Below are 18,087 nucleotides of genomic sequence, written 5' to 3'. Positions count from 1 at the left end.
GTCAGTATGTAGCACAGAAAACAAAAGGTTAGGAAGGATAGCCTTACACCCAAAGGGTTCCATCTTTGATCAAGAAGCGAAATGCCGAAAAACCCGAAAACACAAACAAATCAGTTAAATTACTTCTTTGAATGGGAACAGATAAACAGCTTTAATTGCTGGAAGAGGATTAGACGTCCTCCTCCGCGGTTCATTGAGAAGTGACCCCCCTCCCTCCCTTCCTTCCCCCGGACCTTCGCTGCAGGCGTCTAATTGGATTAAACTCTTAGAGGAGCATCCAGCATGTGTTAAAATGTGCTCTGCACACCGTCACCTGCGAGCAGAGCAGGAGAAACCAGCAAAACTCCACAAGCAAAGTCTCTGAGGAGATGAAACTTTCTCTACACTTCTGAACATTTCGAACACGTCATGCACCCGCAGGTCAGCAGCAGCCTGGCTGAACTACATCTTCCTTCGCTTCAGGCGGCCGTCAGCGAGGCTGCTGGCGCGCTGGTGCTCTTCCAGCTCTCTGATTCTCTGACGCAGGGCCCCAATCTCTTTGTTCTTCTCCTCCTGGAAAAACTGCAGCTTCTGAGGAAACACACATGCACACACATGCACACGCAGTTAATCTGCACACAAACACGCACACGTTTTCTGCTGCGTGTCTCATTCCATCGTCCGTACAGGTGATGTTTTCATGTTAACCATCAGAAGCTGCTGTTGCATTCAGGATCTTTAGGATATATATATATATATATATATATATATATATATTTTTATAACTTCCTTTCTCTCTTTTTTTTCTTCCACTGACTAGATCTTTCTAAATTTCAGTCACTGTTTTGCACCTTTACGTCATATTTCCGCTATTCCAATCCTCTTCTTCGCTCTATGTGCTCTAACGAGCATTCTGCGTTAATATGAGTTCTTTACAAGTGAGAAAAACAACCATACAAAGTACGAGTCATTTACAGGTGAGAGCAACAACAATACAAAAAGAAAAAGAAAGAACCTACTCTACTGTAAAAAAAATAAAAAAATAAAAATAAGAAAAACAAGAATATAGAGGTAACTAGAGTCCCGGCACTATTTTCTCTCCCTTCGTATCACTGCCTGCTGTGCAGACCGAAGTGCAGACCGAGCAGCAAACACTGTAACAGGCGCGGCTGTCGGCAGGCGGCAGCAGGCAGTGATACGAAGGGAGAGAAAATAGGGCCAAGAGACTGTGAGGTCTGACTTTTTCCTGGAGAACGATTTTGTGATGCAATTGTAATACTCTTTTGAACGCATATTGTTTTGAGAAACAAAACGCTTTATTTTTTTAAACCCCAGCCAACTAGCCGGAACTACTTTCATCAACACCAAAACGAGGCTGGAACTCTGCTCACAGGACGCAGCAGGGGGTAAGAAGATGTTCATAAATGATGTTGCTGATATGGGATGTCATACAGCTTCATGTCAAAAGAGGCGAACTGTCCCTTTAAGTACCGAGTCTCAGTGCTGAAGGAGAAAAGCTGCACATCCGTCCCAGAGTAACACACATGTGTACGTTTAGCCAACATCCAAAATGCCTCGTACCAAAGTATCAGATTTATGGGAATAAAAATGTTGCACAATGACCGACAGATTTACTTTTTTAAAAGAAACGCTGCTATAGATGGGACTTTTTAAACATTATAAAGGTGTGAAAGGCTGAGTGTGCTCTGCTCACCCTCTTGTAGACGCTCTGTGGAAGCATGCTGGGGCCGTGCAGCTGCTGTTGCTGCTGCTGGCTCTGCTGAGCCGTATTCTGAACTCTGGCCAACTTAGCACCAAACTGTAAAAAGCCACAAAACAAACGAGCTTAAACCCGCCGCGAAAAAACCAAACCAGAGAAGAAGTGAAAGTTATTTCAGTGCAGATTTTACACCCATGTGATGCACATAGAGCTCCAGATACGCAGCTAACCTGATTCAAACTTCATTATAATACAGCCGCCACCTTCGGCTGTCAGCTTAAGAAAACAAATGTTTCCTTAGCAACCACTACTGGACTGTTTATAAGAGGAAAAGAAACATTTCTCTGCTTTGTTTCACCTCCATCTGCAGCTTGAGGAGCTCGCTCTGCCGTTCCCTCTCCTGGTCCTTCAGCCTCTTCTTCATCTCCTGCAGATCCAGATCCTTCTCCTCCATCAGCCTCTGGACATCCCGATCTTTGGCTTCCACTGCAGACAAAACACAAACAGCAAAGTCAAACTCAGACAACTCCGAGCCGTACAGTCCCACACAGTCAGAGGAATAGAAACGCATGGGGGGGAATGTAATGGAAGAGTTCTAAGTAGGGATGCAAATTATCGATTAATTCATTAATCATTAGTTGATTGACCTTATCGATCGATTAACGATTAACTGATAAGCGGCTTTTTTCCTGAGAATGTAAATTTCTCACGGTATCAATAGTGTCTTTAACATAAAAAGCCAAATATTGCTTATTTACTGAATAAAAATGCATGTTATATTGCACAATTGATGTTTTATTGTACCAGTTAGGATACTGTGCAGTTAATGGCATTTATGTAGTTTAACTAAATAAATTATGGACAGAAAATTAAAATACATAAAAAAATAATTGTGCACTGGCTCGCCTGTTGCATGTGAAACATTAAGCAAAATAAAATAAATTTTAGGCCTAGCTTACACGTAATAATCTGGTAAACTACATATGTAAAAGTGGAAACATTAGCAGCAGCATTTAAATCCCCCTCGGTCTGAGAAAGGTAACAGTAAGATTACTAGCCCTGGAACCTTCAAATATATTCTGAACACAACTTAAATCATCCCTGAGGAAGGTGACAGTAAGATGGACAAACATGTTGTTAGCTTAGCCTTCTTATTTTCGTAGCGTACTTCCAAGTGGGAAGTTACGGTTGCTGGCGAAGGGATATCATATCCTGGCTCCATGAATTGTGTTAGCTCCCGTAATCCCTCGCCCCCGGGTTGTGCTAATTGGCATCATCTCTCTTTCAATCATCCCGCAAATTCTCTGAGTAATGCCCTCTTAACGAACTTGTAGAGCTTTTGAATTTCAATGTAGCACCGCAGAGTTTGCATTGTGTGTCTTTTTCATCGTTAATTAATCTAAAATGCTCCCACACTCCACTCCGTTTTGACCGCCTCGTGTTTGTGTCAGGTCGAGAATCTCGGGTTTTCCTGTGGGAAACGGTCTTAGATTATAAAATTCAATTAGTCGACAATTAATTTAATTTAGTCGAGTAAATTCTTATCGACAATTAATCGATAGTCGATTAACCGTTTACATCCCTAGTCCTAAGCCTCCTGCATCTGAGCACAGGTGAGCGGGGGCAGCAGGACTCTTTCCTCATTGATGGTTTTCTTTCTTAAAGGTTTTTTTGGGGGCTGGTTATTTGAGAGTAGGCGGCTGGAAAAGGGGGCTGAAAGAGCGGGTAAGACATGCAGCAAAGGGCCCCGGGCCGGGACTCGAACCGCAGCCTCTGCACACGAGGCTCCGGTCCAACCAGTTGAGCTATATATGGCGCCCCCTTCAAAACTGGCTTTCAAATGTGGGTTTGTCATCTTCAGATAACATGCTGTCATATTAGAGCTTCATATCAGAGTAGTTTCCCCCTTCCACTGACTGAATTTAACTTCAGGCACAGCTTCACTTTGTCTGAAGCGTCTTCCAAAGGAGGAACAAGATTCCTCCCAGGGCCAACTTCTTTGAAAGATCTTGTATTAGGAACAGCACCTGGAGGGGAGCCCGTGGTATTTCCAACAGTGCCACACAAAAGTACTTTAACAAGTGTTTTATAGTTAAATCTGTGGTAACTGATGCCTATTCACAGGACATCACACTAATGAGATCACACTTCTTCCTTCATTGTTGTAGAATTATCATTTTAACTCCTAACTGTGCTGCATTTCTTATGATTTATGTACCACTCTTTCTTCTATTTGGCGTGTATATGTTTTGCAGGTTTATCGATTGTTTAGTATTTGTGTGACACTGTTTCTTGGAAATCAGAATCAGCTTTATTGGCCAGGTTTGACTAAACCAGGGATGTCCAAAGTCGGTCCTCGAGGGCCGCTATCCTGCAGGTTTTAGATGTTGCTTCAACACACCTGATTCAGATTAAATGGATCTCTTCAACAGATTGTTAAGTTCTGCACAAGCCTGTTAATGATGTCTTGATTTCAATCAGGTGTGTTGAAGCAACATCTAAAACCTGCAGGATAGCGGCCCTCGAGGACCGACTTTGGACATCCCTGGACTAAAGAAACAAGGAATTTGACTTTCACTCGCAAAGTACAACACTCAACAATAACATAAAAGAATTAACAAATTAGAAATACAAAACAGTAAGAATGGAATTTGAGTACGGGTGGTAAAATAGGGCTGTGTATGAGAAGAATAAAAATGTTAAATGTTAAAGAACTCAATAGAAAAATTGTACATTCACAGTGTGAGAGCATCAAGTCATTTTCTGAGGCCTTACGCAGCCTGAGAGCCTCCCTGTGGGCGCGCTCCACCTCTCCGCTGCACTGCTGCCGGGCAGCCTGTAGCTCCCTCTGGTGTCGCTCTTCTTCTGCTCTCATTCTGCCGAGCAGCCGCTGAACCTCGGCCTCTCCAGCCTGATGACAACACACAAGACCACACGCTCTCCAGGGGAAATCTGGTATGGAAGTTTTTGAATGCTAATATTGAATTTTTACAGCATCAAAATCAGACTTTGAATTTGAAAAACCAACAGTGGGAAAAAAAATTAAAATTCTAAAAACAAAAATCTGTGGAAAAAAAATTCAGCTTTAAAAAAATTCAGTGAAAAAAAATTCAACTTCAAAAAATTTAGTGGAAAGTCTGGGAGAACAGGGAGAAGCAATCGATCCCTGTCTCAATTCATCCAACGGCAGCCAATCAAGTTACGCTCCACTGGACAGATCAGCCATGATGGTGCTTCGGTGAGTGAGTTTACTTTATTTGCCATTTGTGTTAGTAAAATTGAGTAACAGATATTACTAATATCTAATGAGCTGATCTGTCCAATCTGTTTTTTTTCCACTGAATTTTTGAAGTTGAATTTTTTTCCACTGTTGGTTTTTCAAATTCAAAGTCTGATTTTGATGCTGTAAAAATTCAATATTAGAAATTCGTATTCAAACTCTGATGGCACAGAAAAACTTCCATAATCTGGCAGCTCCCTGGTGGAGCTACTCCAGCTTTTGTCGGTGCTAATTTAGAGAATGTGCTGGTCAGTCTAAATGTACATCCGAGCCTAAAGTGGCCCCGTTGGGGCCTTGAAATCCTGCTTCTGCACTCACCTCCACTCTTCTTTCACTCAGTTGTTTCAAATCCACCACTTCATTCTTCAGTCTCTCGTTCTCCACTGAAACACGGGACACACACAAGGAACATTTGGGGTTTCGGTTATTCCTCGTTTTCACGTTTTTTGTTCATATTTTGTCCAACTTTCTGACCGGTTACCTCTGAGGTTGCACTGCTCCTCCAGAGTCTGCTGCAGCTTGTTCACTGTGACCAGGAGGCCGTCTTTCTCTGCGACATGGTGATGCAAAATGAACAGTTTTTGAGAGGTTCGTTTAAGCCCCTTAACATGCACATTAATTCAATCCAGAAGGTTTATTCATCTGTGTAAACTTCAAACTTATCCTGAGATTTTACAGGGTGTATACAGGTATAAACAAGTTAAATTTAAGACTTTTTAAGACCTTTTAATACCACTTCTAAATGAAATTTAAGACCAAACGTACACACTGACAGTATGGTAAAATGACGGTTGAGTTTAAGAACATCGACTAAATGTGTGTCATGCGAAAAGATCACAAAAATGTCATCACTGTCCTAAATTAAATTTATTACAATATTTTCAGAACATTTAAGTCCCATGAACAAATGCTTATAAAATCAAGTAAATATATATATTTTTTAAATCCTGTTCCTTTAGAGCAAAAAGAAAAATACACAAATATTTAAGACCCATGCAATCTGAATTTAAGACAATTTAATACTTTTTAAGGTCTTATTTTCAGGAAAATTGATTTAAGACTTTTTAAGGACCACCTTGTTTTAGTAAATGGACAAAAAATAAAACATGTAGAGAAATTTAAATATCTGGGATTAATTCTAGATGAAACGCTCAGTTTTAAAAAGCTGAGTAATACGTTGAAATATAATTTTAAATTTTAGAAACATAAGTATCATAAGTAGTAATAAGTTTTTTAACCATAATTTTTATTTTAACCAGATCCGTCGCAAATAAGACTTTTATCCTAATACCCAGTAGTATGATGACACTTTTATCTTTTTGATTTTGTTGTATTTTATTGCTTTCACTGTTCTTTTATTGTTTTTATTTGTTTTTACTTATTCCTCTCTTTATTTATTACCTGCTGTAAAGCACTTTTATACACCGTAATGATTGTTTGTAAAGGGCTGTATAAATAAAATACATTTACATAAGAAACTCTCTTACCCTTGAAGCATACCTAAATGCAATGATCACATCCTGGTCTCAGGCATGTAAAACTGTCACAAAACCACTATTGTCATTGTGTAAAAGTAGCCTCAAGATCCGTGCCAAAAAACCACGGCATCACCATCTTGTACTCGCCAAATATGGTATTTTGAGTTTTGAGAATTTAATTATACATTCAAATGTCTGTTTAGAGCTCTGAGATCTGCTGACTCAGGTCAGATAGCGGAGCCCAGAGTTCAAACTGGACCCGGTGAAGCAGCTTTTAGCTGTTATGCTGCACACAACTGGAACAAACTACCAGCAGAACTGAAATCAGCCCCAACTGTGAGCACTTTTAAATCCAGGTTAAAAACATTTCTCTTACCGTGTGCTTATGGTTGAGTTTATATCTTTCTTTTTCCCCTCTTCTTTGATTGCTTTTAACTGTGTTTTAATTCTTATTCTATTTTTTTTCTCTTTAAATTGCTTGATTTTATGCTGTTCTTTTAAATGCCTTGTCTTTATGTAAAGCACACTGAGTTGCCTGTGGTATGAAATGCGCTATATAAATAAAGATGCTTTGCCTTTAGTCCACAAAATTATTTACAATGCTCACGCTCCCCCTCTGAAAAAGTCTGTAACGCTCTGTTCCGAAAACCCAGCGCGAGTAACTCGGTCTGTTAGCAGGGGTGAGTGCAGCATTCATGTGTGGCCATGAATGTCCTTCCCACGCCTTTGGTGCCTTTGTTTCCTGTTTTCCTCTCTCTTTTTTTCTTTTTTTGCCAGTGTATTTTGTCTATTTTTAAAATATTATGGTCTGCATATTACTTTTATCTGTCATATTTTACAATCTTAATCTGTTTTTACCTTTACGTGCCATGGGACTACAGGTGGAAATGAGCAAATGTTGCTACAACCTGGCACCAGGAATCTCTTCTCTCACGATTAATGCTTTTGTGCATTGTCCCCGTTTTAAATAAATTAAGAAATAAATGACAAATGATCTACTGAGCGTCTTAAAAACAAAATCTGACCCCACAGAGAGGCAGTACACATCCAGGTATGCCGCTTAAAATCCAGTGTTATCACTTGGCCACTGATCAATGTATCTCTCATGTTTTTTTTTTTGCTGAAGTTGATCATATTCTTTAGGCAAAATCACCAACAGGGGGAGACATACAACTGAGGCAACACACACATTTCTTCCTAAAAACAAGCAGGACAGGAAAAACAAATGCTCACCCTCAGCCAGACTCTTCTCCTTGCTCAGATAGAATTTCATGAGTCTGTTGGCGTCTTCCATCATGATCTCCAACATGCTGTTTTTGCCATTCATCTTTGTTATTGTCTGTTTATCGACAGTGTGAGAGCGGATACTTTATTCAACAGTGGCCCCACATGTTGCTATAGTCAATGTACAAAGTGCAGGCTACAGTATGGTAAACAGGTGTTTTATGCTGGAACAGTAAGAGCTAACAGTAAGCACAGAAAACACAAAGACAGCTAATGTAGCGCACTACTGCACATTTATGTACACAGGCTATATTTCTATATTTTTATTTCATTTAAGAATCCTGCTATAATATTGTTGTTGCCTGCTTACTTTATCTTATCTTTTATTATATTTGGACATCCAGTGCGGGCAACAAAGCAAAGAATTTCATTGTGAAGGGAAACACGTTTCTAACTGCACATATGATAATAAACCTTTGAATCTTGAATCTAAATTACACAGTAAGTGTAATACCAGAAGCAAAAATAACATGGAATTGCAACAATTTCATGTGAAATTCACTTATTTATTACTGTGAGTTAGCTAGCTTACTGTAAATTAGCTAGCTTACAGTGAGTTAGCTAGCTTACTGTGAGTTAGCTAACTAGCTAGCGTTTTTACCTGTTCTAACTGACCAAAATCCGCCATGAATTCGTCAAGATTGACGCAGTTGAACTTTGTCATCGTTTTAGCCCAAGATACAGCACACAAATGTACTGCTTGTAGTTTAAATGCTTCGGTTTTTACTCTGGAAACGTCTGCCGTTAGCTCGAACCTGTGAGCTCCTCAGTGGGCGGGGCTAACGCTAATCTAGTCTGATCCATTCATTATTATTTTTCAATTTTTTTTTACATTACATATGAAACATTTCAATATTCTACGCCAGGGGGTAAAAGAGGTCACAATAAAATATTCAAGTGTTCACAGATATCAACAGTCTTAATCGCTTTCTGATTGTTTGAGAATTTAATGGAGGTCATGTACTGCCTGGGCTCACCGAGAAAGGCAAGAATTATTTTCAATTTTTTTCATGAATTTACATTTATGGATATGAAATTTTGCCATTAAAATGATGAGGTTGATAATAAAAGTTATGTTGGCTTTTTCTTTGGATTTGTTAAAGTCAGGGAGCCCAAACAATACACTCCTCCAAGATAAATTAAAGTCGTTATCAATATTGTTAGCGATAAAGTTACAGATATCACTCCACAGCCTTTGGACAATAGGGCAGTGCCAAAATAAATTGGTAACAATTTCAGTCTGTATAGAACAGAAAGTACATTTCACATCAATGTCTTTTTTTAATCTTTTAACAATATGATCATTGGATGGATAAAATCTATGAATGAACTTAAATGAAACGTCTGACTTTATTAGTTAACAGGTATCGGTTGGGTAAGAGTATTTGTTCCAGTATGAGACCACATGTGGAACTGTGGTGTAATTCCTTTGAAACAGGAGTCTAATTAGTGTGTTGTTTTTACCATTACTGGTCAAACAAGCTTTACCTACTGGGGTGTCTGACAAGGACAACAGGGAGAAATGTTTGGTTTCCACTCTTGGTTGAGATCTAAATAACATGCAAACACCAGAAGGGATTGCTCCAAAAACTTTGGCAAAATCTACAGGTGATACAGGGATATTATATTCAGATAAAAACTCATTATAGGAATAGAGAAGACCATCCCTGTTGAATAATTGAGCCACATGTACAATGTTATTATTAAATACTCAATAAAAAGGGATTTGTGTTTAAACAGAATGTCCTTGTTATCTAGCCTGATCCATTGCTTTGCTCTGGGTCTGATAGAGTATCTAAACCAACGTAAAGGCGAATAGCGCCACCCAGTATGTGGGATTGAGTTCATTAGCTCCGCATCATCCATTATCTGGTATCGATTTGCCTTGACTGGATGTGCAGGGTGACCAATCAGGTGCTAGGAATCCGCCCACTGACTTTGATGGGCGAGTTTGACAGATAGAATAAATAAATGATTCACTGCAACACAAGGATCATGAAATAATTAATTAGATAGTGAAATCATTCGATTTTTTTTTTCTTTTTTTTTACACAAAATGAATTGGTATTTTAATGAATTAATGACACATTTAAATAATTATTTAATGATTCATGTATTTAATTCCAATTTTAATTAATTAATGACACATTTAAAGGGGAAGTTCGTTTTTAATCAATCCAAATAAGACATCTTTAAGTAATTACTTAACGATGCATTTAATTTTGGCACTTTTACTCCTCCATACACAATGGCTGAGCTCGAGAATAGCTTTCAGATACTGCGCAATTTAAACTTTACAGCGTATTCTGCTGAACAAAAGTTATTTAAATGTTCCTTGTACATCAATATTTGAACATTGCCAGTTTATACAACCACACCACAAAAATGAGTTACGCTAGTAACATGAAAGACAAGAACAATTGTATGGATGTTTTTTTTATTAATATTATTTTGAACAATTAAACTGCATTAAAAGTAATTCTTATGACCACTTTTTCCAACTTTGAACGTATTAAATGCACAAATCAGCACAAAAATTGTTAAATGCAAAAAGCTTATCAAGGTAAAAAAATAAATGAATACTGACTGTCAGGTGAAAAATCCCATTTCAGTTTTGCTATGAGCTTCGAAAAGATTTCACCGTTTTGCATCAAAGTACAAGAAAATCCTTCAACAAACAACCCATGGTTTATTGTAGTTGCCATATTTTATTGGTTATTATAGTCATAGTTGTCTCATGGCACTTTTAGCTCAAAGCACAATATGGACAGACGGACACAATTAGTAACAAGCTGGTAAAGAAAATGGAACATTTAGCAGCTAAAGAACCAGATATGGGTATTTTTCAGGAGTTAATGGAGGCCAAAACAACAGAAAAATGAATGCTGGTCTTGAATTCATCACCATGAACCCAAGTGAATAGATGCATACATTCGCAAACAAGTACAAAACAACTTCATAAGACATTTACGTTTGCCTGTCAGTTAGTTGAGGGTACTTTTTAGACCCCATTCTGGCAAACTGACACAAGGCAGCTGTAACAAAGATACTAAGATAATAAATCAGGGCTGTGTTCGAAACCGCATAGTTCTCATATTACTCATACTGACTTTTTTTCCCGGATGCATACTAGATTCGCCGAAATGTTGGGTATGCATCATGAGGTTACTACTCATACTCAAACTACCCAAGATGCAACGTAACGTGACGTCGCCGATCGTCATTTCCTGTCAAAACGGCAGTTTCAATCTAGCTACAACGAGGGTAGGTTCACTTCCTGTTTTCAAAACAAAAGCACCAATTGTATCGTAATGGCTTTCCCTATGATAAAAGGCAACGGGTATTTTATTTTGTGAAAATAACCGGAAGTGCGTTGCTCACTGCGGCTAGCTTTAGTAGCGCCGAATTCGTGGGAACAAAATTGTAAATAGCCGGTATTTTGTCAGGTTTTCAACACGTTGGGGATCTAAACGACTACTTTCTCACCTGAAAATGTTTCAAATGTTGCTAAAGTTTACAGAGTTTAGAGCTTAAGAGAAATCAGCTTCAGGCCGGCTGATTTCGGCTCGGGCAGGAGCGAAATGCATTGTGGGTAAACGCTCTGCATACTGTCTGATCGATCAGTATGTAGTATGTGGTTTCGAACACAGCCCATGTTTTGAGCTGTCAGAGCCTGAAATGTTGAGGCAGTTTTTCAGCTCCAGTTTTATCATTAAATGGTTCCATAACAAAGAAAAACATAGAAAACTCTCAACCACGTTGCCCTGTCAGATGGCGCCCTGTAAGTCTGAGGAGGCAGAGGTGGTGGCCTCCTGACCCCCCGGAAACTATTTTAAGGCAGGCTGACATTCAGTCTCGTACCATCAACAGCCGACCTCCAGAAACTGTTCTGCCTTTTAGTCTGAATTAGTCATTTAGACTATTTCAAATTAAAGACGAGAGCGTAGATCTCGATTTTCTTTCATTTTACCACAGATTTAGGGTGTGATGCTTCCCAGAAGCTCAGGAGTCAGGTAGCCGCCCGGTGTGGGCACCATCTTTGGCATTGTCAGGTGGGGGCCGGGTGTCAAGTTCTGCGTCAGGAGGAGGCTGTTCTGTCTGCCGACGCCCTCCACCACCGTGTAGACCGGAGCCGGGGGGAGTGTGGACCCAGGGACGGCGTCAGATTCAGGCTGAGACGATGGCGGTAGAGCGGCGCCATTCTCTGCTCCCGTTTGGAAGGGTTCCCCGGTGTCCCCTGTGGAGGATTCTGGGTTAATATTCCACGCGTTGAGCTTTGAAGTGTAGTCTTTGGAGTCTGCCTCGATTACGAGGAGCCGAGCTTCTTTCTTTTCTTTTCCCTCCTCCGCCGTGACGTCTTTGTTGGCGTCCTTCTCCAGCTCGGTCTGTTCTTCGGGGGACAGCAGCACGTTGCCGGATGACCTCACCTCACTCACCTGGGTGTACATCGCCTCTCTCAGCGCTGACACAAGAGAATGCTCTCCAGGGGTGAAGCTTTGGTCCCCTGAACCGGACGTGGAGCCTGTCGGGCACGACGGTTCCTTACTGAGCATCTGATTTGGTACGGGAGAATGGAGCGGTGACGCGTTCGAGTCGCTCAGGAGATCCGGTTCACAGCAGCTGGAACGGCCCGAGTCGTCGTCTCTGAAGCCAACGGAGAACGGAGAACAGTTGGAGGACAGAGAGCGGTCCATGAGACAGTCCGTGTCCAGGTCCGTCAGTCTGTCATTCTGCTCCTCAATGTCCAGATCGATGAATTCCACCCAGGGGTCTTTGCTGTAGAGCTCTGGCCTCAAATCAAGGGGACCCCCCAGGATGGAGGCCAGCTCTCGAAGCTTACCTTTCTGTGAGAAGAAAGAGAAAAGGTTGATTAGGAGGTTTAAAATGGTCATTTCTGACCAGTAAAATAACAGTGAACATAAGTTATTTGCTGGTAGTCTGGGATTCTGATAACATTTCCAAAAAAGGCACCAGTCCCAGCAACACCCCCCCCCCCCCCCCCCCCCCAGTAGGTCATAAAACAAACAGAAGTCAACATGCTTAAAAGTTTGAGGTTTATGAGCTTCTCCATCCAAGAAAAAGCAAAGCGATGGAACGTGAGCTGGGTTTAGACCGTCGTGAGAAAGGTTAGTTTTAACCAACGGATGATGTGTTGCTTTCACTCTATGGGAGGGATTTGGGCCAAAGAATTTAATTTGATAAAAGAATCAGGATATTTAAAACATTAAAAATTAAATTACAAATATGAACAGAACTGGCAAAATCAACACCCAGGGAATTATTAAAAAAAAAACTGCCAAAGCATGAGGTAGCCGAGATATATAAACCAGATACTTTCAGTATGGACTGAATTTCACTGCAATGCCACCTTGTACCACTAGATGGGATGTGAGTTGCCATAGTGCCCTGGAAACAGCAGAAGAAGAAGAGAAAGCAGCAGCTGGGTCCAGGTGGATAGGCAAAAAAATAACCTCCTGTTGTCTTCTCCTTGACCTCGCAATCGTTATCACATAGTTACATGAAGATCATACTCTATATGCCATGATAGATAATAGAGAACATCCCTTTCTTATACAATTCTTTTAACTGAGAAAGGACAGCAACATCTCATCCTCCTGCCATCTTATTTATCCAGGTGAATCGGTAGCTGTTTTCACACTGAGATCCGCTACCTTCGCGGGTCCAAATTGCCACTTCGTCCCGCGTCGAGCAATGTGAAAGCTTGGCGTATTAGGTGATCCGTGTCGCCTGAAGCCGAGTTCAGGGGGAGTTGCCTAGTGGCAGAGCGTCACACGGAACACATAAAATGCTGGGCGTGTACAATGACGTAGGTACAAGCCATGCGTCGGAGGTAGGGTTAAATGCACCTGTCTGCATCAAATCTTTCAAACGAACGATGGCGGGACACCTTGAGGACTTGTTTTTGTAAGTGTATATGCAGTTCATGGAGATGTTATTTTACGGGGTGTGGATGGTCACAACGTGGGATGCCGCCGAAGAACATATGCAGAGAATACAAGAGCACTATAATCTCCAAGTTGAGGAAATCCATCGACAATTTGAAGCAGAAGAACGCAAACAGCGTCGACGCAATCGACGAAGACGTTTAGCTGTCATGGCTCTGAACACACGTGTGTCTGTAAGAAGAGTGTGGAAGATGGCAAGACCACAAGGGTTGGTGTTTTGGTTCAATGCTCTGAACAGTTTTGACGACGACGAGTGGAGAAAGCTGTTGTTCTGAATCAGCTGTCCATTCTGTCTTTTAAACTCCTCACGTCACGCCCACGTCCGACCCGCATCGATTGGTTTCACATCAAACTCGGCAAAAAGACTAGGGTCCGAAGCGGGTCGAATGGCAAGTCGAGTTGACACGCCAGCCCGGATCATCAGTATCGCTAAATTCGCGAATTAAACGCGGGTTATTCCTCACTGTGAAAGGGGCTACAGTTAGTACAACTGGATGAAGTGTTGGGTTATCAGGTGGAATTATCTCCTGGCTCTGACAAAGGACGGTCCGGTCGGCGTATCCTATGCTAAACGAGATCATTAAGAAAGCATTGGAGCTCCTTTCTGTAGCAGCTGGAGAATTCAAACAGATATTCACATATGTTCTGGGTATTTTCACTCAAGTTGGAAGGTGAGCAAAATCGACTATACGACCTTACCCACAGAGCATGGAGAGGAGTAGTGAAAAGCACATTAATTACAACAATGATGGGTGCTCCTGGCAACCCAACTTTACCTTCTCTGACCCCCAAGAAACTGCGTTTGAACTCATCAATGTAAACTAGCAACTGGTTAGCTCGTAGCTACTTAGCAGCTCGCTTCGCCGTGTTGACATTCAGGTTAAATTTAAAACCACTGCACCAGTAAATACAGGTAGAATTAAGTGTCACAATGGTGGTGAATACCTTGAGTAATTCTGGGTCGATTCCTCTTATTTTAGGTCCAGGAACAGGAGGCAAGAGAATAACCATCAGCCTAGGAAAAAACAAACGACAACAAAAAAAACAACTGTTAGGTAACATGGTTGAGAGCCTCTGAGAGCCAGCTGTTTTTTTTCTTTTCAGTGGTCATCACAGGCGACATTTTGCTCGTGTAGGTGACGCAAACTCCGGCCTTTCGGGACAGAAGCCACAGTTTTTCTGGCTTAAAGAAGCCAATGAAGCCAGCTGATTCACTGATGCAGCCAACAAGGCTACCGTGTTTGGAGCTAATCTCTGACAGGAGGATCATATGGATGGTATTATATTTTCAGAGATTGACAGCAGCTCATTCCACGCAGCTGCTCGTTCATCCTTCATGGAGCTGCCAGGAAAAGCGCTGCATGAAAGCACGGGGTCTCTGGTGAGGGACAGCTGAGATGCAGCCCCCCAGAGAAGTCAGCTGTACGCTGCACGTCTCGTTTTCTCACCGAATGATTCGACTTTCACGTCTTTGCTGCTTCGGCGTCTCTGCCGGCGTAAAAAAAAGTGACGTCACTTTGTTTTAACGTCTATTACGACCAGGGTTCGAACTACGGGGGGACTCGGGGGATCCGAGACCCCCTGAAACTGACACGAGATCCCCCGAAAACATGATTTGGGAAATGTTTGGGAGTTTCTAAAATATTGGCAAAATGTGTTTTATTGATATTGAAATCGTGTGTAACGGGAACTATTTGCATATCCAAAGTGTTGTGTTTACATCAAAGATAAAATAAACAAATATGACAACGACTGCCAACACAGTCTATCCCCATAATTTCTCACAAATTCTATTTCTAGGCCTGTTTGTGTGGCTGTGCCTCTTTCCCACGCTCGTTTTGATACAATGTATGTTGTGGGTGTGGCCGAAGTTTGAGAAAGTGTTTTTTTAATCATTCCATCTTCACTCAGATCATGTAAGTGCAAGTGGTCAGCGTTAGTAATGGCTAAACGACAGCAAGGCACTCTTTACAATTTTGGATTTTTTCAGAAAAGCAAAAGTTCCGAGGAACAACGAGATGTTCAGTGAGCAGATGACAGTCGTGCCTATTTGTTTGTTGACGCTTGTTGCCGTGCAAGATTGGTTGTTTGATTTCCAGTGATCTTTGGTGGATGTGTTAAGTAGGTGTATGTTGCCTGTGTTTTTCTTCTGTGTGGTATTATTGTTGACGCGATGATGTTTTTGAGCATGCCAACATGATTTCCCCTGGTGAGTTATGATTGCAGACGCGATGCGTGTGTGGAGGTGTGGAGCCTGTGTGCGTAATTGGCATAAAGCTGTGCTGTCCGCCTATGATTCTGTATGTAGGCTTCTTATGTGTTTTCGAGATCCGCGTTCTGAGTCAAGCGCAAGAGCAAGGAACCCCCCCACCCCCCAAGAAAAAAATGGGACCCCCCGAAAATCTCGGCATAGTTCGAACACTGATTACGACGAACAACCATCGAACGTTAGCCGATGTTAGCTAACGTTGGTAACTCACCAACAAACCAGCTCAGATTGTTCCTCTCACACCATCACCTTAAAGGGATAGTTCGCCTCTTTTGACATGAAGCTGTATGACATCCCATATTAGCAATATCATTTATGAACATCTTCTTACCCCCTGCTGCGTCCTGTGAGCAGAGTTCCAGCCTCGTTTTGGCGTTGACGAAAGTAGTTCCGGCTAGTTGGCTGGGGTTTAAAAAATAAAGCTCAAGCTCTTGTTTCTCAAAACAATATGCATTCAAAAGAGTAATACATTTGCATCACAAAATCGTTCTCCAGGAAAAAGTCAGACCTCACAATCGCTTGGCCCTATTTTCTCTCCCTTCGTATCACTGCCTGCTGTGCAGACCGAGCAGCAAACACCGTAACAGGCGCGGCTGTCGGCAGCAGGCAGTGATACGAAGGGAGAGAAAATAGTGCCAAGAGATTGTGATTGTATTACTCTGTTGAACGCAAATTGTTTTGAGAAGCAAAACGCTTTATTTTTTAAACCCCAGCCAACTAGCCGGAACTACTTTCGTCAACGCCAAAACGAGTTTGGAACTCTGCTCACAGGACGCAGCAGGGGGTAAGAAGATGTTCATAAACAATGTTGCTAATATGGGATGTCATACAGCTTCATGTCAAAAGAGGCGAACTATCCCTTTAACTCCTATCTGACGGTCCAACGTCTCGGTTATCACCACCTAACACCTGTAATGCAGCCTTGGCGCTCCTCGACGTTTTCACACCCACTTGCAACAAGGCTCATGCAGGTAAACAACTCATAGGTCACAATGACTTAAAGGACCCATAGAATGGCCAGATGGCTCAGTGACACACGTGACCTCCTCAACTCTCAAAGTGTGAAGAAGAGCTTTGAAACCTGAAGGTACCACCAGTCAGTTAAAACCAAAGAAGCCTTTTCGGAGTGGTGAAACATCATCGGATTCAAAGAAAAGAAGTCCAGCTGCTGCCTATTCAAGCAAGCAGCATCTCTGATGGATGATATTATCCTAATCCTGCTTTGATTTCAGGGTCTCTTTGATGCTTTTCAGGTTTGTAATCACTTCGACCTGAGATATTCTGAGCGGATGCAGGTTTCTTATTGTTCAACATGTTCCAGCTCGGCTGCTCTAAGGTTTACAAAACTGATAATAAAAAAAATAATAAAACAATATTTTTAATCTAATTAATCACATGATTTCCCTGATTAATCACGATTAATCGCATTTGTTCGCAAAATCCAAAAATGAATCCAAAAGTAGCGTATAGCTTTTAGCATTTAGCTTTATTTTAAATGTGCTGCCATATGAATGAAAGTGCCATAACATTTGTTGTGCAAACACACTTTTAACATCAGCATCTTTCTGTAGTTTTTATGTAGAAGCCTCGCTCCACTGTCTGTTTCCTTGAATGACTTGCTGCTATCAGTTGTGTGTTTTGCCTTTAAGTGATATTTTAGACTGGAACTACTACGCTGAGAAGACAATTCAACTTGGCAGTGTTTACAGATGACTTTGGTTCTGTCGACTCCGCCGTCTGGAAGAACTTTAAAATGAAAATGGCCGAGTAAAAGTTCCGTACCCTTCTCCATGTTTGGTGGATCCACCGATTACTTTCTTTTCCGGTTCCACAGCAGACAGCAACAGACTTTTACAAAATAAAAGCCATCTGAGCAACAGACTTTTACAAAATAAAAGCCTGTGAGCAACAGACTTTTACAAAATAAAAGCCTGTGAGCAACAGACTTTTACAAAATAAAAGCCATCTGAGCAACAGACTTTTACAAAATAAAAGCCTGTGAGCAACAGACTTTTACAAAAAATGAAATATTTATCGGCGTTAAATAACGAGTTAACTCGCCCAGCCCTAAATGGTTCTAAATATTATTGCAGTGCATGTATCGACGTATG

At 41.2% G+C, this 18,087-nt stretch overlaps 2 protein-coding genes across 3 annotated transcripts in view; both read right to left on the bottom strand.

The window, feature by feature from the left end:
* Nucleotides 1–441: 441 nt before the first annotated feature.
* On the bottom strand, nt 442–8,405 carry ccdc152 (coiled-coil domain containing 152). Its single transcript, XM_075455326.1, has 8 exons — nt 8,343–8,405; nt 7,691–7,796; nt 5,461–5,529; nt 5,298–5,362; nt 4,475–4,610; nt 2,058–2,185; nt 1,666–1,798; nt 442–578 (listed from the first exon to the last, which is right to left on the bottom strand). Exons 1-8 carry the CDS (start codon nt 8,403–8,405, stop codon nt 442–444), a joined length of 837 nt encoding a protein of 278 aa, XP_075311441.1.
* A 2,018-nt stretch (nt 8,406–10,423) lies between these two features.
* ghrb (growth hormone receptor b) overlaps nt 10,424–18,087 on the bottom strand; it is a 31,567-nt gene continuing 23,903 nt past the window's right edge. For both annotated transcript variants that reach the window (XM_075455885.1, XM_075455884.1), the window contains 2 exons: nt 14,653–14,722; nt 10,424–12,585 (listed from right to left, as the gene is read on the bottom strand). In XM_075455885.1, coding sequence (XP_075312000.1) covers nt 11,719–12,585; nt 14,653–14,722 — 937 coding nt within the window. In that variant the 3' untranslated portion in view covers nt 10,424–11,718. The remainder of the gene's footprint in view (nt 12,586–14,652; nt 14,723–18,087) is intronic.

The sequence above is a fragment of the Odontesthes bonariensis genome, chromosome 22 (assembly GCF_027942865.1).
Source record: "Odontesthes bonariensis isolate fOdoBon6 chromosome 22, fOdoBon6.hap1, whole genome shotgun sequence".
Taxonomy (NCBI): Eukaryota; Metazoa; Chordata; class Actinopteri; order Atheriniformes; family Atherinopsidae; genus Odontesthes; species Odontesthes bonariensis.
This window is presented reverse-complemented; position numbering and strand designations above follow the sequence as displayed.

Excerpts from the sequence above, each read along its gene's own strand:
- ccdc152 (XM_075455326.1), bottom strand. The coding sequence starts at position 8,405 with ATGACAAAGTTCAACTGCGTCAATCTTGACGAATTCATGGCGGATTTT. Across the intron at positions 7,797-8,342 it reads ATTTTGGTCAGTTAGAACAG|ACAATAACAAAGATGAATGG; the intron begins GTAAAAACGCTA and ends GTCGATAAACAG. Across the intron at positions 4,611-5,297 it reads TGAGTGAAAGAAGAGTGGAG|GCTGGAGAGGCCGAGGTTCA; the intron begins GTGAGTGCAGAA and ends TGTTGTCATCAG.